The sequence below is a fragment of the Labeo rohita genome, chromosome 3 (assembly GCF_022985175.1).
Source record: "Labeo rohita strain BAU-BD-2019 chromosome 3, IGBB_LRoh.1.0, whole genome shotgun sequence".
Classification (NCBI taxonomy): Eukaryota; Metazoa; Chordata; class Actinopteri; order Cypriniformes; family Cyprinidae; genus Labeo; species Labeo rohita.
The window spans coordinates 26,976,902-27,003,291 of NC_066871.1; the positions used below are offsets into that span (position 1 = coordinate 26,976,902).

Sequence of the window (26,390 nt, forward strand, 5' to 3'; positions counted from 1 at the left end):
TTATAGTAGAGAAAGCAAAAATACTAATATTACTATTTTCGAAAAGTAACAAGAGCTGAACGGCTCAAAATAGACAAAAAGGGTGGCAGAGTTTAGCTCAAAAGTGACAGAATTGTGTAACAGAGGCCAAGCTCAGGAAGTCTCACCCTAAGAGATTACGCACTTATAGCTACTCATCTAATCACAAAAACTTTATTACATTTTTTTAGTTTCCTTTTTAGATTTGTTGCAGATTTGGGTCTGGGTGCACCCTGAAGCAATTCAGCTTTTTAAGTATGAAAAATTGACCTGCTGTTGAACATGCCTTCCAGTAAATGTATTAGTTGTTTATCTATGTAGGTCTGGCGAATCTCTGTTTATTGCATTTTACCCCTAGGGGACATGCACATATAGTATGTTTGGGTATTTTGCAAATGCAACTTTATTTCTGTGCCTTTCAGGTCAAATGAAAAAAAAAAAAATATATATATATATGTATGTATGTATATATATATATATATATATTTTATTAACTACATTAGTTTTATTTTGACAAACAAGAATAATTAACTATATCTAAAAAATCAGCTCAATCACATCTTTCAACATCAACACTTGTATTGAACTGAATTAAATTAACATTGAAATTACTTGAGTTGAATAATAACACTGCTTATTGTAAAACTGCTGAATTGAACTCATTTCAGACTGATGAACTTCACACTGTTATTGATCTGAACTAAACAATGAACTGACTTGAGCTAAATAATGACACTGTTGTCTTTTAGAGATGCTTTTGACTATAGAAATAAAGGTGACTTGACATGAAAAGTCATTAATTTCAAAGGAGTGCATGAATACGCAATAAGCATAATTCTTTTATTGTTTGTTTAGAGTTATATACATCTCTATTAAGTCCCAAAACCCAAAACAATCTGTTTACAACAAAATGATGTGTTAAACAGTTATAAGCCCAGAGTGAATTTTATCTCATTTTCTGACACTGGTAAATTCTGTGCTGCACTGAATTTATTTGACAAAGATAAAAAACCCAAGGGGAAGATAGGAAACAGAAAAAAACAAAAAACAGAGCAGCACAGAATAGCAACTAAACTAATAAAAAAGCAAGCTTATTTTAGCTGAGCACACTGATGCAAAAACACACACAGATTGCTTGGCTATAGGTCCATGTGTCGCGCCAGTGGAGCGAGAGATTACATGCTGGATCAGGTGCTGTTTGGGTCCTGAGTACATGGTTTCATAAGGATATGAGCTCAGAATGACATACCTGCAATCCACCAAACTCTGTAAGTAATAGATGGTCTACATATGTAACTTGCTTTTGATAGTAAAGACTTAAACAAATTGGACGATCAAACAATGATGCCTTAAACAATAATGCATGGAGATGCAAGGTGTATTTGAATGATTATGCCTCCATATGGTTTTCAGGACCTCTGGACTGCTTGGAAAGATTTTTCAGGAGCGTCTCTTTACATTCTGTCATCCAGTCACCAAAGCAGCTCCAACGAGGATGGAGCACCAGGTCATGCAGTAGCCAGGCAAGGAGAGAGCCAGCACAAGGCCCCACCCAATACACCTGTAAGAGGCAGGTGAAACATCAGCATAATCCTTCATTTTCATAAAATTGTTACATAAAGTTACGCACAGCGTACAAGTCATTTTGCAAGCAAGTTTGTTCTTGCAAAATGAATACATTACAGTAATTTATAGAACGTTAATTTAGTTAATATGTTTTATTATTTCATAATTAATATAAATTTTGTTATATTTTAAAGGAGAAGTTCACTTCCAGAACAAAAATGTACAGATACTGCACTCACTCTGTCATCATCCAAGATGTTCATGTCTTTCTTTCTTCGGCTGTAAATAAATAATGTTTTTTTTGAGGAAAACATTTCAGGAAATATCTCCAGATATCTAAGGTCTCCAGACTTCTAAGGTCCCTGTGAGTTTGAACTTCCAAAATGCAGTTTAAATGCAGCTTCAAAGGGCTCTAAACGATCCCAGCCTAGGAATAAGGATATTATCCAGTGAAACGATCGGTCATTTGCTAAAAACTTTTTAACCTCAAATGCTTGTTATGTCTAGCTCTGCCATGCGACAGTTAGGGTATGTCGGAAGATTCCCATCTCATTTTCTCCTCCAACTTCAAAATAGTCCTACATCGCTGTTTTACCTTTTCTTTTTGTTCGTGCGTTTGACCTTCTTTGCACATTCACTTTGTAAACACTGGGCCGGTACTTCTGCAGTGATGTAGGATGATTTTTGACATACCCTAACTGTATTGAACCGGAACACATGGAGTACACGCAGAGCAAGACAAGACAAACATTTGAGGTTAAACGTGTATACATTTTTCTTAGTTTTTAATAGAATGACCAATCGTTTTGCTAGATAAAACCCTTATTCCTCGGCTGGGATCGTTTAAAGCTCTTTGAAGCTGTATTTAAACTACATTTTGGAAGTTCAAACTCGCGGGCACCGAAGAAGTCCATTGGAGATAATTCCTGAAATGTTTCCCTCAAAAAACATAATTTCTTTACAACTGAAGTAAAAAAAACATTGACATCTTGGATGACAATGGGGTGAGTACATTATCTGTACATTTTTGTTCTGGAAGTGAAATACTTTAATCTATGTATGTGTGTGTGTGTGTGTGTGTGTGTATATATACCAAAAAAAAAAAAAAAAAAAAACAAGAAAAGAAAAGAAAGAACATTCTGTCATTAAGTACTCAACCTCATGTCGTTCCAAACCTGTAAGACCTTCGTTCATCTTTGGAACACAAAGAGAAGAGAAAAAGAAGTGAATTTTTTTTTATGTCACATGGACTGTTTTATCAGTGCCCTTACCTTTCTGGGCCTTACACATGGTAGTTGCATTGCTGTCTATGCAGGGTCAGAAAGCTCTCAGATTTCATAAAAAATATCTTCATTTGTGTTCTGGAGATGAATAAAGGTCTTACAGGTTTGGAAAAATATGAGGGTGAGTAATTATCGACAGAATTTTCATTTTTTTGGGTGAACTATCACTTTAAATATATATATATATATATATATATATATATATATATATATATTTGAATTATATATATATATATATATATATATATATATATATCTACCACATGAGGTTTGTTTACTCACCCAATGATTGTGGTAGTTCATAGTTAGCACAGCTGGACCAAATGACCTGGCAGGATTCATTCCACAGCCTGTGAAGCCAATCTGCAGACCAAACACCACAGGGCAACTATGAGTCTCCTGCCAAATTCAAACTTCTTGCCAAATCTCCCCCTGTTTATTTGTGGCAAACAAGCAGTTAATTTATGTTTCAGAAAAGAAGATGCAGCAGAAGTTTTCAGCTCTTCATGGACTTGAATTACATGCCATTTGAGTCAGAGAAAAAATTACTTAAATTAATTAATGTAACAGAACAGAATATTGACTAAATTAAAAAAAAAAAAAAAACACTTTGATCAAAAGACAAAAATTATGACAAAACAAAACAAATGTCAAAATTACCACCACTTAACCCTTACAAAATCCATGAGCATTCAGTTTACTTAAATGTTTGTATTATGAACAATTTTATTCAAAACTCATAGAAATCTCATCAGCCGTCCTTACCGCCACAAGATGACCAAGCATGACAGACAGACCGATGACGGCAGGGGCCACGGAGGAAAATGCTGATTTGGAATGAGTGACAGCCTGGACACACAGCACTAGCTGGAACGTAACAGCCATCTCCACTAACAGAGCCTGATACAGATATACCCCCGGGGCCACCTGAAGGAGGGTAAGTGGAGTGTTATCTGTTATTGTTGGACACTATCTTTCTTTTCCGACCGCCTCTATCTTCTTTCCTCATTCACTCCAATTACCTGGCAAGCTATTTTCTCGTCCTTTCTCTCTCTCTCTTACTCTATATCTCCCTCCATCCATCAATGCTCATCTTGCTGTTTCCCCACTTTTTCTAGCACACACACAGAGAACACATTTGCCATCAAACTTTATATTTCTCTTGCTCATTCTTATTTTGACACTCTCCTACTGTTTCCTTCTCCTCTACCTGCTCCTTCCCTAGACTTGTTTCTCGTTCTGATTTTTCAAAGATTAGCTGTTTTTGAACGTTCAATCTTTCTACCACAATGGCTCTGTATTTCTGTTTACTATTACAAACCTTTGGCAGATCTGTATTGTACCAAAAAGAACATAATAAGGAGAATACAGAATAAAATGCAGTGTTCCACTTTTGACAGGTGCACTGAGATGTCATTTCATGCTGAGCAGGAATAATACAGAATATAATATGGTTTCTTACATTTCTACCCTTACTATCCAATTTCCACATTATGCATTTGGTTAACTATCAACCATCAACAGTAAATCAAAATTAAACAAGCAGAATTGGCTAATTAGAGAATTAAAAGAAAAACACTTTGCATGTCACGATGAAATTAGGAATAATTTGCAAGACATCATTAAATTACATTGTGGAATAAATGAGAATGGTTTTATCGTTTGGTAATTACCTGGCGTTAACATAATAATGGTGAATAAAAGCCTTGATTTTATTGAGCAAGCACATTCACGTTAACTACAGACACAGAAATGTTTTAGATAAATTTAAATGGTCTCTTTTAAATACGATTTTCACAGGTCTCAAGAGAAATCAAATGGTCATTAAACTACATTCAACACATTAAACTACATTTAATCCTGTTCCTGACAAAGTTGCCCACACAGATAACCGAATGCAAATGAGAGGATCCAGAGCACAGAAATCAGAGGATTTACAAAACAGAAAATCAAGAGCACAGATATATGAAATCCAGAACAAAGACATCAGAAGGTATGGAAATCAGATGATCCAGAACACAGAGGCATCCCAACAGATGTCTGCTTTGTCTGACCCATCCATTCAGGTCTTGGAAACTCTGATCCAGGTGTGGTTGATTAGGAAGACTTTGAAAATGTGTAGTGATTGGGTGCCTCTAAGAACAGAAGAGTAATCAGAAGAGATCAGAAGATGCAGAGCACAGAAATCAGATGATCAAGAGTGCAGAGATCAGAAGATCGAGAAGACAGACATCAGAATATACAAAGCATAGATTTTAGGGAACCTTATAGACCAGGGATTCCCAGCTCTGGCCCTTGAGGTCCACATTCCTGCAGAGATTACTTCAACCCTCATCAACCACTCTTGAACAAGCTAATCAACATTTTCAGGATTACTTGAAGTTAAACTCGGCAGGAAATTGTACCTTGTGGGCTAAAGTTGAGAACCCCTGCTATAGCCAGATTAACCTAAGAGAAAGGATCTGAAAAATCTCACCTCATTAACCCCCAGGTTGCTCTTTAGAGCAGTCGGCGTAATGCCTAATAGGAGAGCACATGCACTGAGGGCACCAAGCAGCTGGGCCCCCACCAAGAGGACAGCCCGCCAGGGGCTTATCCTCAAGCCTGCAACCAATGTCAGGGTAACCACCGGGTTGAGGTGCACCTCACCCAGGCAGACACAGGCCAGGGTTAGCGATACTCCGAAGGCTAAAGAAACGTGCAGCGGATCGGGGGAACATGCAAAAGTAGAGTCCAACGTCGGGAGGGGTTCATCTGCGATGGAATCCCATGACAAAGGCTCTGCGTGTGGCCACAGCAAGACAGAAGAGAGGCTGATGAAGAGGAAAAGAAGAGTTCCCAAGAACTCACAGAACATGCCACGTAAAAACAAGCCTGACCATACGTCCCTCAGGATCAAACTGAATGTGGACGAGGGTTTCATGGTGCTTCTTCTTCAGCTTGTCTTCTACAACTCAGTTCGCAAATAATTTTGAATTAGCAGTCTAGATTCTAAAGCATATCTTGGAGAGAAATCAACAGCATGAGAGTGGCTGCTCCAAATCAAGCTACGGCATTCTTATATTTGGCCATCAGCATGGGACCCTGTGACGTCTTCGAATGTAACAAGCTCAGCTTTCACCCTACCTTCTTTTGTCCACTGGCCTGATCTTTCCTGAACACTGTTATAGAAAAGGCTTGCAGTTTCATCAGGTGTTAAGCGAAGAATCAAAAAGAACCAGGCACTACATTCAGACTCTCTCTGTATGCTAAACGTCTCCTTTACAGCACCGATTGGATTACCTTATCAAAAACCAGCAGTCTTCCCTCTGGGGTTTCACCTGCCAGAGGGGCTAAGCTTAAGGGTCTGACTTGATTCAGTCTCTTTATCAAAACGGCTCTCATGTATTCCTCTGAGGTAGTCACAACTGAAAGGGATTAAGACGTGTCAAATATCCAACGTTTCACTAAGTACCCAGCAAGTGTTAAGACGAAGACAGATTAGATCTTAGTAGGCGATAAAAATCAGAGAGGAGCCAAGGCATATTGTGAAGATACAGCAAAGAAAGCAGACTTTTGTGCTTTCATCCAGAGCTGGACAAACCCAAATATACATAAAACTCAATTTCAAATCGCACAATTTCAAATAACTATGATTGCTGTTCTAAAACGTGGTCCATTTCTATACGTGCTCACGCCTTTCGGCAAGCTCACTCAAAGTGACTGAGAAGAAAGAGTGGAAAAGAAAACTCTAGCGATAACATGGACGACCCCAACAATGGCTGCACAGTTTGAGACTGAGCCTCTGTGACATTCTATAGAGGTCATAGTATGAATGTAGGTCTAATCAGGATAAGGTTGATGTGAGTGAAGCACAAATAGGAACTATAAGGTTACCTTTTTAGGGGAAAATAGCTAAGCCTTCTGTATATGACAAGGATTTTGACAGAAGGACATTTGGAGGACGATGTATGGAAAGAGGAAGCAACCGGATCATTTCATAAAGCCTTCCTGCGTGAAAAAGATGAAAAAGGTTAGTTTGTGTAGTGTGTGAGTTTGAAATGAGATAAATGATCTGTCATGAACTAATACTAATAACAGATAAACTATTTCCTTGTTATCAATTCTTAATACAGACTAGGGCTGTCAGGATTCCTCCATTAAATTTGCATACTGAATAATTTTGCCTCTGTCTATTAACTGGCCGGATGTGGCGTATTCCATAGATGAAAATCCATGCAAAGCATTTTTAGACAGTTTTCTGTGGCTGCATGAATATTAAAACTATTTAAAACTCATATTAAAGCATTGTGAATGCACAAAGGCTGCGATTTATTCATTATTTTTCTAAATACGCTACTATTTTCTGCGACTTCAAAATAAAAGTTTAAACCGTCACTCTGAGTTTGCATGTTTTGATGTCAGTGTTCTTGTTCAAGATATTACAGCGGCTGTAGCATTACTATGACAAAGAATTACCCAAACATTAAAGATTAGGTGAACATTTAATTTAATGTTACTTAGTCAGTATTATACAAGGATTAGATCGTGCTGTAAAGTGTAAAAACAATTGTCAGGCCGTTGGCGCCCTATGCAGGCATTCGATACAGCCTAATATTTTGTAATGTAACCTACATAAGTTGTGTTTGTTCTTTTATTACATATTTTAACAGTTTTGTTCAATAAAACCATATAATTACTTGCTGTTGATATTTTAATTGAAACAATTCATTGCTATTATATATGTATTATGTAATTTTGAAGTCTATTGTTCACTTAGGTATATTTTTATTACCACAAAAAATTATCCGATTACTCAAGTCATCATCAGAATAATCAACCGATTACTCGATTAACAAAATAATCATTAGTGACAGCCCTAATACAGACATTACAAAATGACATTGTTTATGTTTGTACAGACGCTATATGAGATTCTGTGGGAATGAGATGAAAGCATACCACAAAACTTCTGAAGCAGGGAAGATGCCCTTTGATTTGTACTTTACAAGTAGGTTAGAATGGTTGACCCACTTCTGTGAAGGGTCCAGAAACGTGAAACTCTTGGCTAATATTTGGAAAACAAGAAGTAAGATAAAATCTATCAGTGTAGACTTTGTTCCAGGGTGACCTAAACCAGGGGCTTTCAAACTGTTTGATGCCTAGGACTGAAATATGATGATCTTTGTGTGGTAGATCCTTTATTAAAATGTAAAGCCAGCTATACATTTTCAAGATCTCCATGCCATTATTTTGGTCAACTTTACGTTTGAACCATGTTTGATCTCTCAAATTATTTGTGGACATTCTGAAACCCTTGACTTATACACTGTGTTCCAGGATATATCATAGATATTACAGAAACCCGCCCTTTCCGTGAAATTCAAGCAAATATCTGACATTGGAAAGAGAAATAACATACACAAATGAGACCAATGGCTCAAAATATTTTTAGATGTCCAAAAAAAAAGAAAAGAGGCTGTCTAGGTCTTGCTAAGGTCAAAGCGGTATTAAGATTCCAGTTCAATATTCTTGTCTCAGTCAGTTGATGGTGTCTTATCTTACAAGCCAAGTCTGCGGTTTTAGCCGGCTCCCAGATTTATGTTCATTTTGTTCAGTCTCTCTTCTGGACAGGGTTGGGTTTATATTCATTGTCCATCCTCAACCTGTGGCTATCTGTAAATCATTTTCTGAGCTTCTGCAGAGCCACAGAACCAGGTACTAAATCTAATCAAGCCACCCCTCCTGCATTTGAAGATTACATTTGGTCACCCCACCAGCACATGGGCTTTGTCATCTAAGAAGTGCACAAGGGTATCGTCTCAGATTGGATTCCACTGGAGGATTCTTGGAATACACTCAGGCCTTAGGGGTTTAACATCAGTGACTGTTCTTTTAGTGAAATTTCTCCGGCAGAAGAAGTCAAACTCCTCTGCGTTTTTCAGCTGACTTGCACATCATGTCAGCAGCTGCGGTGCAATTCATACCAAAAAGCAAATCAAATATTAAAAAGAAAGAAATTGTGACTCACTTTGCTAAAGGCCCTTAACCATCACTTTTGTGAATAAATCAGAAGAATTTAGTGAATGAATAAAAAAGTTTTGAGGCAGTTTTGTCCACTGGAAGATAAATACAGAACCTCCAGCCAGGTCTGTCTTCAAATGACATCCGCTATAATTGCCTGCTACTTCAGCGGTCTTTATGTATTATTAATGATAAAAATCTAATAAGACTAAAACTGTCAGATTTTTGATAAGGTGAAAACGTAGGTGATTTAAGCCCTAAAGGAGGAATGTGTTTCACATAGTTTTCTGACTCAATACTCATTTTTAATGAATGAAGTTGGCGCAGTCATTTGATGGTCAGTTCTTATTTCATTTTAGACACTTTTATTCATAGGAAAGTGAAAATATTGTTGGATGTTAGTGGGAAACCTGTATGAAAACAGTCATTATTGTTCAGTTACAATTGTGGCAAAAAAAAAAAAAAAAACTTTTATAGCCTAATATTTTTTAAAACAAACATTATTCAGCATTTAATCATATTTGATTATTAGACCAAATTTCTTTAAGGGAACCCCAGGTATTTAGACTTACGGTTTAATATAATGTAAATGATGTCTTTTTCTGAAACATGTAGTAGAAAATCCATGAAAGATTTACATTATTTCAAAAATCCACATCGTTATATACATATTTTGGACTATGGGGGGGGGCGCCATTACTTCTATGATGTAAAATGGTTGCACTCGTTGGGCTACTGGCACATCCTGTTGCTATTTTAACCACAACACAACTCGGAAAATAAAATACTGATCCGATGCCGACTGTTAAATTTCAGTCGATGGGCAACAAGAGAAGCGATGTAAATCTTTCCTTGTGATAAGAAGAGGAGAAAATGGTAAGATCCCTTTGGACGAATAAAACTTCCTAAAGACCCACATCTTTGTTCTCTCCACTTTAGCCCTGATGCCTTTGAGGCTTTTAGTAGACCACAGCTACTGAGAGAGCTTACAAACGGCAGAGACAAGAGATGCTAGATGCCATTCTGGCAGGATGTAAACATGCCGACACTTGTCTTGAAACTGTGGCCACTGAAAGAGTTTCTCAGCACAGATTTCACACAATATCTGAGGTGTTTAGACTCTTTGCCGGGGGAAAATGATGGTACGACCTTTGGTTTAAGCCTACACTTATATCCATTGCCACCTGTAAGCTCTTTAAGTAGCTGTGGTCATCGTATCATTATTTTATTTTACGAGTTGTGTTGTAGTAAAATCGAATATGTTGTGGTAAAAGATCGAATATGATTAACTGAATAATGTTTTTTTTTTTTTTTTTTTTTTTTTTTTTTAGAATTTTTAATAACAGTGTCTAAAAAGAAATAAGAACTGACCATCTCTTTAAATCAGTTAACTCCAAAAAAACAATAAAAAAATACAGCTCAAGCTGGACCACCTGCATCACATAACACACTAACAAGCACACACTCATACACACACTTAGCCTATAGACCTGTCCTTCACTCAAGAGTTTCATTCATCATCTGTACATTGAGGACCCCACAGAGGTCAGGTTACACCGGGCAAAGCGTCTCCCCGCACACATCTCTAACTCCCTATAATCGAAGGCGATGACACATTCATTTTCACGCCCTGTCTTCCAGCCTGCATCTCACCAGTGAGGGTGAAGCTGTGTGTCATGATCATCCAGCTGATAACTGTGGTCTGCTGACTGCTAGCTGACCTTGAGTCATTGTAACACTGGCAACCAAACTTTAAATTAGGCCTGGCTGAGATACTATATATATATAACAGTTATATTTTTGGACTTTTGGGCCAGTCATTACATTTCCTAAAGATTGTTGGTAACACATTAGAATATGGAACACATATTCACTGTTAACTAAGAGTTTTCCCTCAATAAACTAATTTACTGCTCATTAATAGTTAGTAAGGTATGCTAATAAGCAACTAGTTGATAATGAGAATTGGTCCTTTAATTAAAATGTTACCAGATTGTCAAAGTTTGTATGTTAATACAGTTAAGTGAATCAATTAAAAATGTATATGTATAAACAATACCATTTAGGGCTGGGCGATATGGCACAAATTAAAATCTCGATATATATATCTCAGATTTTCAATTTGTTTTACAATTTTTATCTAGTCGACTTGAAAATGTAACTACAACATGATTCAAGTAACCTTCTTCTGTATTAACCCTCTAGTTAAAGAAAATTCTATTCCAAGTGCACCACACATTATCAACATGAAGTTAATGTTCACAAATCGCTTAAGTATCTTTGCAGAAAAGATGCATGAACTACAACTACATATTGTACAAACTTGCCTTATACATATTATATGTTCAGAAATAATAAATGCTTTAAAAAAATCTCAAACGTCAAGGTAATTCAAATTCAAAATGACTGAAGGTACAACACCAGTAGACTATTATTAACTATAAATGTTATGTAAAAACGTTTGGTAATATTTCTATTCAAAATTGTGATTCCTCGATTTCTAAAAAATAAAATCAAATTTGAATTAATCAATACAATCAGAAAAATTGCCCAGCCCTAATATCATTAAAGGGTCAGTAAGATTTTTGTTTTAAAGAAATTAAGACTTTATTCATCAAGGATGCATTAATTTGATCAAAAGTGACAGTACAGGCATGTTGTTTATATTTCAGTTAAATGCAACAACCCATTCACCAAAGAAACAAATGTATCACTGTTTCTAAAAAAATGTTAAGCTTTCAACTTTGATGATAAAAAATTCATGAGCACCAAATCGGCATATTAGAATGATATCTAAAATCAAGCTGATAAATCAATCAGGCCTTTTTTTTCGTATTGGATCTGTGCACTTACTCTGTCATCTGTTACTGACTGTCATTAAAGGAATAAAATATATTTTTGAAATATGTTAAAGGGGTCATCGGATGTCTGTTTTCCACAAGTTGATATGATTCTTTAGGATCTTAATGAAAAGTCTATAACATACTTTGGTTAAAATTTCTCAGTGGTAGTGTAAAAAACACACTTTTTACCTCGTCAAAAACAGTTCTTTTTAGAGCGAGCCGTTTTGTTGCATTTGCCTTTAAATGCTAAATGAGCTCTGCTCACCCACTCCTCTCTTCTGTAGGGGTGATGAGCCGCAATGTTTACTTTAGCCACATAACGACTGATTAGCTTGAATATAGACGCATTTTTAGATCACCGTAAAGTAACATTAATCCTCTGCATCTTCACAGCTCAGATGTCAGAAATAAATGACGACGGCTGTGTTCATTATTACATCCAACAACAAAACACCTCAATCGCTCAGTCAGAGACATTCTTGTCTTCCCCTGCACCAGAGTCAACACGACGGCAGCCAGACTGTTTACAGCTCACTTGACTTACTAAACTCATTTAGGGCGGGTCTAATGTAAGACGGTCATGTCAATCAACTAATGTGGGAGCGGCCTTGGTTGGAAACTAAGAATGGCCTGATTTGAAAAAGGGGAATATTACTTATAAAGATTTAAAAAATATCACTGGGTGGATATGTATCATAATAGGGTGGTTGTGTACACACACTGTCAACATACATTTATGTTCTAACAACATGTAAACATGACTTTTGCATCCGATGACCCCTTTAAAATAAAAACCAGTTGTTTTAAAGCCTTGGTGAATATAAGAGACTTTCCAAATTATTATTATTTTTTAAATTAAATCTTACCGATGTACCCTGTACATACGTACACACTGTACACATACACATACTTACATGTAAAAAGATTTTAAGCCATTTCAGAGCAAAAACCTAAATAGCGTTGAACACCTGAGATATATTGAGATTTGTTTAGTTCTTCTGAAGGCGCTTTGCTGTCATTTGTCCTTGATAGCCACTATGCAGAACTGTAGAGATTGGCAAAGTGTAAGATGTTTTCAATCATAAAATGACAGCCACACAAAGTAAGACTCAAGGGCACACTGAAAATTACTTTTCATGTGGTAGAAAAGACAAAAGATTAAAGTTATTGATTGGAAGTTTTACTGTGAAATGCAAACTTCAAAAACCACAAAGCATTCTGGTATCTGAACACTTCAGCTTCTTTTCATTGAAACCATGTTCAGCACCTCTATGCCTTTTTAGCATTCTCTCACTAGATGGCAACATCACTATATAACATTACTTGCTCTCTACTGCAATTAGACAGCAGTTCCAAATCCCTCATTTACCCAGTAATGCTAGCATGTCAGATGTATTAAAAATATTTTAACCCTCCAGCGATATAATTCATGAATTGCACGAACATGATATTAATGGCAGGGTAGAGGAGTAATGTGGGCAGGCCATTCTGCGACACTTGTCAGTTATTTTACACACTCTCATTTATCTGTTTTGGCTGTGAACGATATAGCACACCGAGGTTTAGAGTGCTCCTCCTCCGCCAGCACACTCGAAAGAGCACATTTCCATGTAGCAGGAAAGCTGATATTTCAAATACCATGGCAACATTTATGTCATTTTGTGTTGAGCCTAATGAAAATCAGCGTGACACTAATCTGATATACCAGGGAGATACAAAATATTTGCTAGCATCTCTTATCAGGGTTCATTACGTGCTAACTCATTTATGTATTTCTTTGTAACTTACACGAAAGGCAGTGCAAGGAAGTAAACACCAAAACAAAAGGCATTTGGTCTGACATAGTGAGAGATTCAATTGGTTTCATACGGGCAGATTCACAGCACCCTGCGAATAAAATTCAAGTTCTGTGCTCTTGACGTTCAGCAAGCCCTGATGTTTACTGGGTGATAACCGCTTGAAAGGACTAAGGTCTGGGAGTACTGCCAGCTCTGCTCTCAGACAGCTGTAAACCCATAGGCATAACTATTTTACACTTCTGACCATGAGATAAAAGTCTTCAGAATTAAAGCTTCAAAATCTTATTACAAACAAACAAAACAAATTAAAGAGTAATTTCTGCAGCACTAGCGTCACCAAACAAAACTGCAAAATAATGATTTATTAAACAGGTTTCTCAAATCCTCCTGCAGTAATACTGTCAAAGACTCAGAAAGGAATTTTCTACGTATACTTATAGGCTATAGGGGGCGTTCCCTCCAAAGGCAAGAGAGACAGTGTCTCCTAAAAAAAATATTGAATAAGAAAAAAGCTTATAAATCACTTGTTTTTTAACAGAAAAACTGTCCAGTAGAGACACCAGATAAAATTACAGCGGGAGTCCGAGTCTCTCTCGCCTAAGTGTGCAATAGACCAATTCAGTGTTTGCAAACAGTGATGATGTTTTTGTGGGTGGAGCTTATCTGGTTGCACATAAGGATCTTTTCAAGCAGTCTATGGAATAAAATAATAAAAAAGGTCATTTTGAGTTTATATTTCAAAATTCTGACTTTATTCTTGCAATTCCGAGATTAAATCTAACAGTTCTGATAAGAATAAAAATTTGCCATTCTCTCTTTTCCCCTCAGCTCTGGCCTTTTTCCCCTGAGAATTGACAAACTCACTATTGTTGAGTTAAATCAAATTAGAAAGTCTAAACCAAGAGATATAAACTTGCATTTGTGAGAAAAAAGTCAGAACTGTGGGATAAATAATATTATGCCATGCTGTAACTGTAGTATGACTGCTAATATAATACGTCCCCTACAAATGTGAATATTATGTAAACCTATTGTTTAAATCAAATTTATGCTTTAAAAGTAGAGTAATCATAGCAGTTTTCATTCATCAAAGTTCTGTTTAAATGTCTGCGTTTAACTTCAAATGGCGTCTTTGATGACAATATTCTTTAAAAATGATTTGCGCTCCGAATTCTGGCATCAAAAGGCACAATTTTTTTTCTCTTATTCCATGGATTTTACCCATTTCCCTCCAATTGTTACCGATGTTTTTCTGCCACCACTATGCACGCGCAACTGGAAGTGACGTAACTGTAACGTCTGCTCCAGATTGGTCTATATGTTTGGATATTACTGGTTATGTTCAGCTGTGATTGCTTCATGCGATAAATCCAGCCTCTTGTGTTTGTGTGCGTTCACGAATTAGTCTGAATAAACAATATAATGCCGATTATGAGAAGACGAATTAAAAAAAAGTAAACAACTCTTTTTTTTTTTTTTTTTTTTTTTACCTTTATTTAACAAGGAAATAAACTCACTGAGATTAAAATCTCTTTTCCAGGAGTGTCCTGGCCAAGATAGGCAGACAATTTTACATAAAACACAGTTACAACAAACATTACAAAAACAAAAAGTAACACATTAAAAACAATCACACACCATTAAATTGCTCTCTAAATTACATGATAAAGACTTAAAGTAATTATATTACACCAAGTTTTGTAACTTCAACTCCTTTTGGAGTTTAAAATGTTACTTCCTTGTGTTATTATTTTAATAAATGTAAAATGCTTAAAACCACTAAATTGATTAGATTCATACATGGCATTGATAAGCAGAATATTGAATACATTAGTAATGTAAAAATATATAAAAAAGGGTTTTTCTTTTCCTGATAGTGTAAGTATTGTTTATTTAACCAATAAAATGTGACTGGGGGCATGAATTTTCATTAGATTAAAAAAAAATAAATAAATAAATAAAATTTTGCCTTCTCATTTCAGAACACCACTGCACACCACTGACACACACACACACACACACACAAAAAAACTTATTTCCATTTCATACTCACCATTTAATTGGGAGCATTGACATTTTTCTGTCACTAAACAGACTGTGAAATGAAACATATTACAGGTCAAATTCTTATAAAATTGATAAATTTGTCAGCAATGGTGTCAATAGGCAATGGGCATGCTGTGTGACTTTGGCATGCTGGGAAGTTCAAATTTTTAATATTTTTCTGCCAAACCTGTTGCTATGATACATTTCAAAATGGTGTAGCTCATATTTTGTGGAATAGGTATTATTTAGAACAATTGCCTTAAACAAGTGTCCACAGTGGGTGTGTGAGGGTTACGCTGGCACAGGAGAAAGTATTTTACCATCAAAAAATTAAACATTACATTGAAAGACAAATGGAACTGGGTTGCACATTAACCTGACAAAACTCTATTATCAAATATCATGTAATCACTGTTTTTCAAACCTACAAATTATAGGTCACAGCTATGTGGTTGAAAAAATCTGTTCGTACATTTGTTTAAAAAGTACAGGTCAGCACAAACGTCATACAATGGCTAATCAGCAAAGGTTTAGCACACATATCTCTTCTTTCAAGTCAAGTGTTTTCCAGTGGCCAAGCAGACACATGCCAAAACAGAACTAAAATGACCCTGGCTGACAAAACAAAACCTTATGCCCAGTATTTTCCACAGTTTTTGTGACAATTTCATGGTGATTCCTTAAAATAAACACTTTCAAATAATGACATGCTGTAGCATTCCATGTTATTTCTATCAAGTATCACTTCATGCTGTATTCAAGTCCCGGGTAGTTCCTACTTTTAGGAGTTTAGAAATTACAATTGTGAGATTATGCATACTTGCTGGACAGGTTTATATAAACAAAATTTTGTCTGTATTCACAGTTATCAATGCTTATTTGTCTTCATTAGGCTTTTAATTTAGTATTTTCTGGATTGAAGTGCATGTTTATTTGTAATTAGACAAGGCCAAATATTGCAATGTTGATAGGCACATCAAGTAAATATCCCCATGGCCTCTTTCTCTTGCAGTTTATTTGAATAAAGTCATGAGATTTTTTCCTGGGAACCTCAACTGTCTTATCCATTTAGTCAGCTACTGTATTAAACAGCACATTAAGATGGAAATACAACAAAAAGAAAAGGCTGAACGAACAAATGTGACACAAAAGCATACCAAATTCAATAAACACTCAAACAAGAGCATATCTGCTTGACTATAATCAGTAGTTCAAGTAGGTCAAGCATAAATCAACTGATTTATGATGTCATCCAATACATTATTTACGAATCTGGGGTGCGTTTCCCAAAAACATTGTCAGCTAACTATGGTCGTAAGTCCCTTTGAACTCTACTTGTAACGACAGAACTTGCAAGTAGTTGCTTTCGGGAAACGCACCCAAGGGCAGTTTTATTTAAATCATCCTTTGCTACTGCAAGGAAAATCTTATATGGAAATCTTATTTCCATGTCATACTACTCACCCTAATCATCCATGATGTAGTTCTTTCCCAGGCGGCAAACTATCACGCCACTTACGTCCTGTCGGCATTCCTGTCTGATGAAGTGATTGGTTTCATAAATCTTTTTAGCAAAATTTTGGCAGTTATCCTGATTATTTAAATTTTTATTCCAATGTTCCAGTCATTTTAATAGAAATCCAAGCGATAACAAATTTTCTCACATAGATTTTGCAAACGGATTTGAGTTAAGATACCTGTGGAAGCCCATTTCTGCCACTAAGTTAAAAAGGTATTTGCGACTTTTTTCCTAGCAATTGCGAGATTAAATCTCACATTTCTGACTTTTTTTCCTCCGAACTGCAAGTTTATATCTTGCAGCTTGATTGGCAGGTGATCTGACCAATCATAACGTTGACTCCGCCATTTGTGTGACAAAATCTGACAGGAGAGTTAGATTAACTTCGGTGGACTTTGTTGTGTGTTTTGACATCTTTTCACAGTTGAAATAAAATACATTCTGATGTTCATTCATGTTTTTTTGCGCTCTAAGTAAAAAAGAAAAGACGATCGGTTCACGTCTAATTGATCTAATAAGGCAATCTGTTACGACACATTAAAGAGCCACAAAACAGTATTTAATGTTTGAATTTCTTAAAAAATGACAACATTTTAAAGCTGAGACCTTATTGCATACCAGAAGTAACCTGCTCTGTCTTGTCTGTTGGCGTGTTGTCAGTTTCCTCTTTGCTTCGCGGTGTTTTTTTTCACTGTGTGAGAACATTATGAGCATCGTGAGCAGTGTTGTTTGTTGGACATAGCAACAGCAACGGCGGGTGGGTTTTTGAGAAGGGTCAGTTGTGACTTTTTTTCTCAGAATTGCATGATATAAACTTGCAATTGCGAGAAAAGAAGTCAGAATTGCGAGATATAAATTTGCGTTTGCTAGAAATAAAGTCAGAATTCTAAGTTTATACCTCACAATTCTGAGAATAAAGTCTACATTTCTGACTTAATTTCTCGCAATTGCGAGGTTTTTTTTTTAGTAGTAGCTGTAGTAGTACTAGTTCTGTCATGACAACTCTTGGAGGGATTGGCATGATAATGTACATGACAATGTTCATGTGTTTGGTCTTGGCAGAATAGATCTGCTATGCTGCTGCTGCAACAGAGCAAGTACTAAGACTTGCTACTGCCAGTGCATCCACAAAATGCTGCGGTAAACATGTAAGAAATACTGGTGCTCCACATATAACAAATATGAATAACCTCCATATAGCATACATGAATCACCCCGTAGCAGATCTATACAGGTGGAGCTGGGGAAGGTGGAGGGTTTCTGAAGTGCGCTGCAAACTGCTACAGCAAACAAAAGCCAGGTATATGAATATTGAGCAGTAAGCTCATTGGCTACCAATACGGGAGAGAACTAATCAGCTGCCATGTGACGATGTTGTCAGGTCAGACTGAGCTAGACTTATCAGACTGCACCATCATTTTTCAGCTGGCTGTTGTAGTGATGCATAAGTGGTCAGCTTCAGTTGGTTAGAGGGTGTTTGGCATTGATATTGTTTTGCAGTTTTGTCCAGGCATGGCTGCATGGATGGGTAGGACGTTTTTGCCTAGAACAGAACCACAGTTCTTATCATAATTGACAATCTAAAGCAATTCTGTTAATTTGACGTAAGTGGTCTTGGCTGAATGAGCGGATATAATTAAGTATTTTTTCAGTTACAGTGTGGTCAAATCTGACAATTTGCATAGATCTGATATGGCATATGTGGCATAAAAGAATTCAGAGTATCTTTTATTTTCCCCAAAAAGATACTAAGTTTGTCTCTCGTTTCCTTCTGTTGGATTCTGGACTTGGCAACCCTAAACACAAGCTGAGAGTTTTAGCTGAGAGCTCCAAAATTGCTGGCTTATATGAACACAGGGTTCATCAACCTTTCGATGGAATAGCTAAACAAAAAAGCCACACACAGACGACGGGACATCTGTAGAATAGCGCCGGTACTGTCTCGCCTTCTGTTGTAGTCCATATGCTGTGTGACATCACTGTAGACAATTTCAGTCAAAATAAATAAATAAAAAGTCAATGAACTCTCACTCTTTTAGTCTGCGTTTCCAAAGAACGAAAGCAAGTCAACAAAGCTGTGGATTTACAACTCTGGTTGTTAGATTAATATGTCTGTGTCATATTAAGAATGACTTACAATAATAATAATAAAGTTAAATGACTTGGGTGGTTTCATGAATGCATGAATGCATTGCAGCGTGCTACATATATTTGTCTTCACTAACAAAAACGCATGAGCATAATTTGAGACTGAAGCAATTCCAGCCTGTAATTCTGAAGTCTGTTTCTGAATGACTTCCATTAAAAGGTCATGTGAATCATACTGACTTATGTATTAAAAGTTGCTAATATGGTACATTTTACCCAGCAATGGCTTTGAAGTTCGATGGTACTAAGTTGAATTGCTCTAATGCTGCTTGTGCTGTGCTGAAAATCCTTTACCAAATTAGTTTTCCCTGTTCAAAAATGACTGGCCTTTTAAAAATTGCTTGTAATTCTCTTATTATCTTATGGTATTTTATCATCAAGTCTTGGATTCAATCTTTCTGCCAACTTTCTTTCAGTTAGCTCAGGTTTTGTATTTCTTTTTTAGAACTGAATGATTGTAGACCTCATTGATCTAAACTTTTTTTGAGTGAAAAAAACATTATTTGGGCATAATTTGGCAATGTTTACTCAAAAACTAAGCATAAGCTTCGATCAGTGAGGCCTATGATCAATCATCTCCAAAAAGAAATACAAAAACCTGTGCTAACTGAAAGAAAACAGGTCGATAGAAGATGAAATCCAATTTTTGGTAATAAAATAGCAATTTTTTGAGTAACAAGGTGGAAAAACAATCTTTAGAAGAGAAGTTCACTTCCAGAACAAAAGTTTACAGATAATGTACTCACCCCCTTATCATCCAAGATCTTCATGTCTTACTTTCTCCAGTCATAAATAATGTTTTTTGAGGAAAAAAGTTCAGGAATTATCTCCATATAGTGGACTTCAATGTTGCCTGCGAGTTTGAACTTCCAAAATTCAGTTTAAACGCAGCTTCAGAGGGCTCTAAACAATCCCAGCTGAGGAAGAAATGTCTTATCTAGCAAAACGAATACAATTTATATACTTTTTAACCTCGAATGCTCATCTTGTCTAGCTCTGCGTAAACTTTTTGTGCATTCCGGTTCATAGGGTATGTTGAAAAACTCCCTTTTCATTTTCTCCTCCAACTTCAAAATTGCCCTACATCACTGTTTTACCTTTTTTGTAAAGGGTGTTTGACGCTGCTTGCGCGTTCACTTCATAAACACTGGGTTGGTACTGCAGCGATTTAGGATGATTTTGAAATTGGAGGAGAAAATGAGATGGGAGTTTTTCCACGTACTCTAGCTGTATTGAACCGGAATACACAGAGTTCACACAGAGCTAGACAGGATGAGCATTTGAGTTTAAAAAGTATATAAATTGTCAGTTTTTTTTTTTTTTTTTTAAAAAATAACTGATGGTTTCATTAGATAAGACTCTTATTCCTCGGCTGGGATTGTTTAGAGCCCTTCGAAGCTGCATTTAAACTGCATTTTGGACGTTCAAACTTGGGGGCACCATTGAAGTCCACTATCTGGAGAAAAATCCTGAAATGTTTTCCTCAAAAAAACATAATTTCTTTATGACTGAAGAAAGACATCAACAAGGGAGTGAATAAATTATCTGTAAATTTTTGTTCTGGAAGTGAACTTCTCTTTTAAACAGCACAATTATCCAGTTTTTAAGGAAGTTTATATGAGCAAAGTCAGTATGTTTTAGTCCAGTGGCATAACATTAATTGGCATTTTATTGAAAAAGAAATTCTTGTTAAATCCCATCGAATAGACAGCTTTAGTATGTATGCATTCTGTGCTTTAAAGAGGCCAGAAAACACACACAGAATTTTTTTTAAGTTATGTGAGCTATGTGTCAAGAAGCCATGGTATGCTCTTTCATACAAATTTATGTGCATTTATATTAGTAAACCACATATTTTTGGTTATCAAACCAGCAGAAAATTCTGCAGAATCTTCAGTCCCGCAGAAGGAAGGGGTCCGTGTTGATCCTGGAGACTGAATTGTTGTTTTTGTGTGCAGTGTACTGCTAGTGAGTTTATCTTGGAAGTTCATCCCAGGAGATCTGTCTCTCCAGATCTGTCACACAGGAGGTCCTTCAGTGTTTTTCATGCAATCCCAAAAGGCACCGGGAATAAGTGAGGCACTGTGGGAAATAGAAAACTGAGCGGAAAAGTGAATCAGAGTCAGACTTTGGGTAACAGTTCAACTGATCAAGCACCAGCTTTCCACTCTTACAACCATAGCTATTATAAGCTTTTATATTAGTTAGTTTGACATTCGTTCTGTATATGTGAGTCTGAAGTTTAAATATTTACTTTAAAAGACCTAAATATACCTTAGCACCTAAGTTGGCAATTCTAAATGTGTGCAACAATGTGCTTTGACATTTAAAAAAGAAGCTGCTACTGTTTTTTAATGAATGTAATTTTAAATAAATAAACATTATGATTTCAGTCTGATGGGAAACATACAGTATCCATGGATTTATCTAAAACAAACTTTATCTAAGGGTGTCTTCAGCGCTTAGATTTTTGTTTCCAAAAGACTGAAATGGCTTTATTGGAATTTTTTGGAGAACACAGAACAGTTTTAAGTACATATTGAGTTAGTTATCCATAATCTAATACACATGAAAACTCTATGATGCATCAAATGAAAGCTTAGAGTTTTCCTTCAGAGAACAACTTGATCCATCATAACCAGATGGTACAGATCTTTAAAGATATTTGGATTCAGGTTTGAAGCCCCCCACAATGAAAAAGGCAATGCTATGGGTTTATTTAAGATCTTTTAGAACAGATTCATTTTAAACCTCAAATTTAGTTAGTCTTACTACACCATGGGGTCCAAAAGTAAAAAACCAATAATGCTTGTGTTTGCATTTTCATTATAAATAACACGACCGTTCAAAATATTTTTAAATTACTTTTAATCAGCAAGGATTCATTAAATTGATCAAAAGTGACAGTAAAGACATTTATAATGTTACAGAAAAATACATTAAAAAATGCTGAGATCAAAAATCTTCTGACTATTTTTTGGCAAATCTGGCTTTTTTATTTAAGTCCAATTTTAAGAGGGGAAAAAGAGCAATATGTTCTCCGAATTGCGAGTTTATATCTCACAATTCTGACTTAATAACTCTCAATTGCGTGTTATAAAGTCAGAATTGTGAGATATACATTTGCAATAATATAGAAACTCGAAATACTCAAAATGTGAGATATAAACTTAAAATAAAGTTTTAATTCTGAGAAATAAAGTCAAAACTGTAAGATAAATCACAATTTCAACTTTTAAACACACAATTACGAGTTATTAAGTCAGAATTGTGAAATATAAACTTGAAATTCTGAGGAAAAAAATTACAATTGTGAGATATGAACTCGCAATTCTCAAAAAAATCAAAATTGTGATGTGACACAATTCTGACTATTTCTCAGAATTGCAACTTCATTTCTCAGAATTGCTGGTTCATGTCTCACAATTCTGACTTCATAACTCACAATTATGAGTTTATGTCTCATAGTTCTGAGAAAAAAAGTCAGAATTGCGAGATGTAAACTCGCAATTGTGAAAAAAAAAGAAAAGAAAAGAAGAAGAAGGTTTAGGTTTTATTTAATGGCGGAAATGCTTCCATAGTTTTCAACAGTGATAAAAATGTTTCTACAGCACCAGATCAGCAATTACAATCTAAAGGATTATTTAACATGGAGGCTGCAGGAATAAATTACATTTTAACATATATTAATATAGAAAAAAGTTATTTTTAAAGTTTTACATTTTTTTTTAATCAAATAAATGCACCCTTGGTGAGCATTAAATACTTCTTTCAAAGACATAAAATCTTACTGAACCAAAACCTTTGAACAGCAGTATATTATCAGCATAATTTAAGTGAAAAACTGCATTTCTTAGTATTTGGTATGTCTGTATTTTGCTTGTTAACATCAGCATTAAATATATTTAGATTTCGCATTCTAGGCATGCTCTCAGACATTCCCCACTGTATGTATAGCAACAAAAAACAAAAACAGACAATATGCTTTTATTTATCCTTATTGTATTCCTTCAAGCAGTGCTCATTCTACAAGACAGACTTAGTATCTGCTAAATTGACAGGCAGGTTCCTTGAGTTTGGCATGTTGGGATATGATGAGAGACAAAACCAAAAGGTTTCCAATTACTGCTAGCTGAAACTCTGCAGTCCTATTTTGGTTTAGTCTCAGACTTGGTGCTGGGCATGCGTACATTTTTTCTCTCCACATGCTCATTAATAAGGCTTGTGACATGGGATGCTGTCTCCTTAGTCAAGCAGATCCCATTGCATTTCATTACTGAAGGCTCAGCAGCAACCGCAAACAGACGCTTCATTGCCCACTGACATAATGGAATGGCTTTGTGCTCCAAGTTAAGCTATATAAAACAAACAGCACTCATGAGGCAGGCCTCTTAACAGTTTTATGTCACATGCGCTTTCACAGGCTCTCGTGCGATGATGTACAGGGTGTTGGATATTTAATAGGAATTCCAGAAATGGCTCTGGCCAATACGTACAGCGTTTTAGTGGCTTGTCAGTTTTGATCGCTGTCCATGTGGATACGAGCTGGAATTCAAAACAAGTCCAAAACCTCTTTCTTCAGTATGGTTGTCCTCAATTTAACCTCTCAGCTTTTGATTGAGGTGAGCTCTAATGGAATTAGAGTAGAACACGAGTTAACACGTACAGTTAACCTTTTCTGGAACTGAAGATAATTGCAACAAAGATGCTTCTTTTATTATTAACCTGCTTTCGCACGATTCACTCCTGTCCTGCCTGAGGAGTCAGCAGGTTTGTTAGCTGTACTGGTTCACGTCTTCAGCAGAAATCTATTGGGATTTCATCTCAGTTTAATATTCAGCACCAAACTCTGCTGAAGCATTAGATTTTTTAAGTAATAATCATACGGTCTGACACTCCATTTATAATGCAGCGATGTGGAGCCAAAGCATGCCATGTCATTCCATTGTGAAAACTCATTTGTATTAGAGTACTCTGCGTTTTCCCCAAGCTGTCTCAAAAGTGTTTCCTGTAATCTCTTGAAATCACATGAAAAGCTGTGTACCATTTTGGGATGCTTTGGAGAGTTCAGATAATCCACTAAATTTTTGCCATGACCTGATTGTCATTTTAAATATGTAAACAGAAAAGTCTCATTTCCTGTAATCTCTTCTACAATCAGACTGCCCATCATGCATTGCCCTTTCTCTTAGTAAATCCGGCCTTAAGCCTGACTAGACAAATGATCTGCCATAATCCGTAACAATCCAACCCAGTGATGTCTCTGGCTTCTCTAGTGAAATGGCTTCCTAAATAATAAAACTATAAAGGAAAGTTTTGTATTCATTCTTTTTATTCATAGACCTGATCAGAAAGGATATTTATTTGTTCTTTGTTAACTGTAAAATATTATCAAGTTAGCATTTTTAAATGAGTTATTTTAAAGATAAATATGCAAGAGATGGTAAATATTGCAGCCTCTAATACATGATTTTACACTAAATTACAATGAGTCAGGCTTGGGCGATATGGCCAAAAATATTATCACAGTATTTTTTCGTCATCGTATCATGGTGATATTTATCATGATATTTATTTACCAATAATAAGCCAGGAAATGCTTTCCATAACTTTTAAACACAACAAGCAAGTTATGTTTACATTTATTCTCAAGATTCAACAAACATGTGGAATGCATTTCCTTGCGCATTCCTTGCTAATTAATATTGTGATACATATCCATGTCATATAGCATTTTTGGCCATATGCCCAAAAGCTAGTATGGACATTTTTTAATATATATAATTATAACTTGTATGGTGTTTTTGAAGCATGAAAGCTTCATGACTTGAGGGTGAGTAAACAATGACAGAATTTTAGTGAAGCTTAGTGACATTTTTCAGTTTCATTGGATTGCTTTTATGAAGATAACTGTAGAGAGTAATAGATAAACCTAACATTGGACATTATTCCATCTTTAAATAATACAGCTGAGGTCAAAAGTTTACATACACCTTGCAGAATCTGCAAAATGTTAAGTATTTTACCAAAATAAGAGGGATCATAGAAAATGCAGGTTATTTTTTAATTAAGCACTAAGCTGAATAAGATATTTTACATAAAAGATGTTTACATGTAGTCCACAAGAGAAAATAATACTTGAATTTATAAAAACCCCGTTAAAAAGCACTAGATTCTCAATACTGTGTCACCTGAATGACCCACAGGTGTTGTTTTTTTTTTTTTTTGTGATGTTGTTCACTGCGGACACTGAGAGACTCACATGCAACTCAAACTTTTTGAAGATCTGGGTAAATTTAACTTTTGTCTTCTGGGAAACGTTTATCATATACCTTTAGGCAAAATAAGAAAAATGTACACATCTTCATTGTGTTCAAAAGTTTACACCCCTGGCTCTTTATGCATTGTGTTTCCTTCTGAAGCATCAGTGAGTGTTTGAACCTTCAGTAATAGTTACGTATGAGTCCCTCAGTTGTCCTCAGTCTAAAAAGATAGATCTCAAAATCATACAGTCAAGGGTTCAAATACACAAAAATGCTAAAAACCAAAGAATTTGTGGGATCTGAAGGATTTTTCTGAAGAATAGAAGGCAGTTTAACTGTTCAAGACAAACAAGTGACTCATGAACAACTATCACTAACAAAAACCCACAGCTGTGGATCATTCAGGTAACAACACAGTATTAAGAATCAAGCGTATGTAAACTTTTGAACAGGGTCAGTTGATATTGATGGTATTCACAGCGTTAAACTGCTTGCCTCAAGCTGATTGGTTCATGTTGCATACGCATCCACTTAGCTTACTGCTTTACATTTAAACAGCTGGTTAGCATTCGCTAGAGCCTTTCGCAGCACACTTTCAGAGTTTCTCTGTTACCTTCCACCTCCCCAGCTCCACCTGTATAGATCTGCTAAGGGTTATTATATATGCTATTTTGGTCTTAAATACTCACAGCACCATATCGACGTATACACTGGCAGTAACAAGTTCCTGTACTTGTTTTTCAGCAGCAATAATCTACACCAACAGCAATAACCAACAGCTGCAGTTCAGCAGTGTAGCAGATTATTATTCCACCAAGACCAAATACATTAACATTGTCATATCCATTACCATGCTAAAATCTTCAGAGAGTTGTCATGACAGAACTAGTTTTTTTCTTTCC

The 26,390-nt window shown here is 35.9% G+C and overlaps 1 protein-coding gene across 1 annotated transcript; it reads right to left on the bottom strand.

The window, feature by feature from the left end:
• Positions 1-991: 991 nt before the first annotated feature.
• On the bottom strand, positions 992-10,548 carry LOC127159000 (lens fiber major intrinsic protein). The gene is given in 11 exon segments (XM_051101958.1): positions 992-1,579; positions 3,150-3,230; positions 3,633-3,794; positions 3,890-3,922; positions 3,925-3,981; positions 4,922-5,002; positions 5,344-5,648; positions 5,752-5,858; positions 5,989-6,028; positions 6,188-6,274; positions 10,500-10,548. Coding segments are annotated over 11 exon segments (1,173 nt in total). The 3' UTR covers positions 992-1,408.
• Between the last annotated feature and the right edge of the window lie 15,842 nt (positions 10,549-26,390).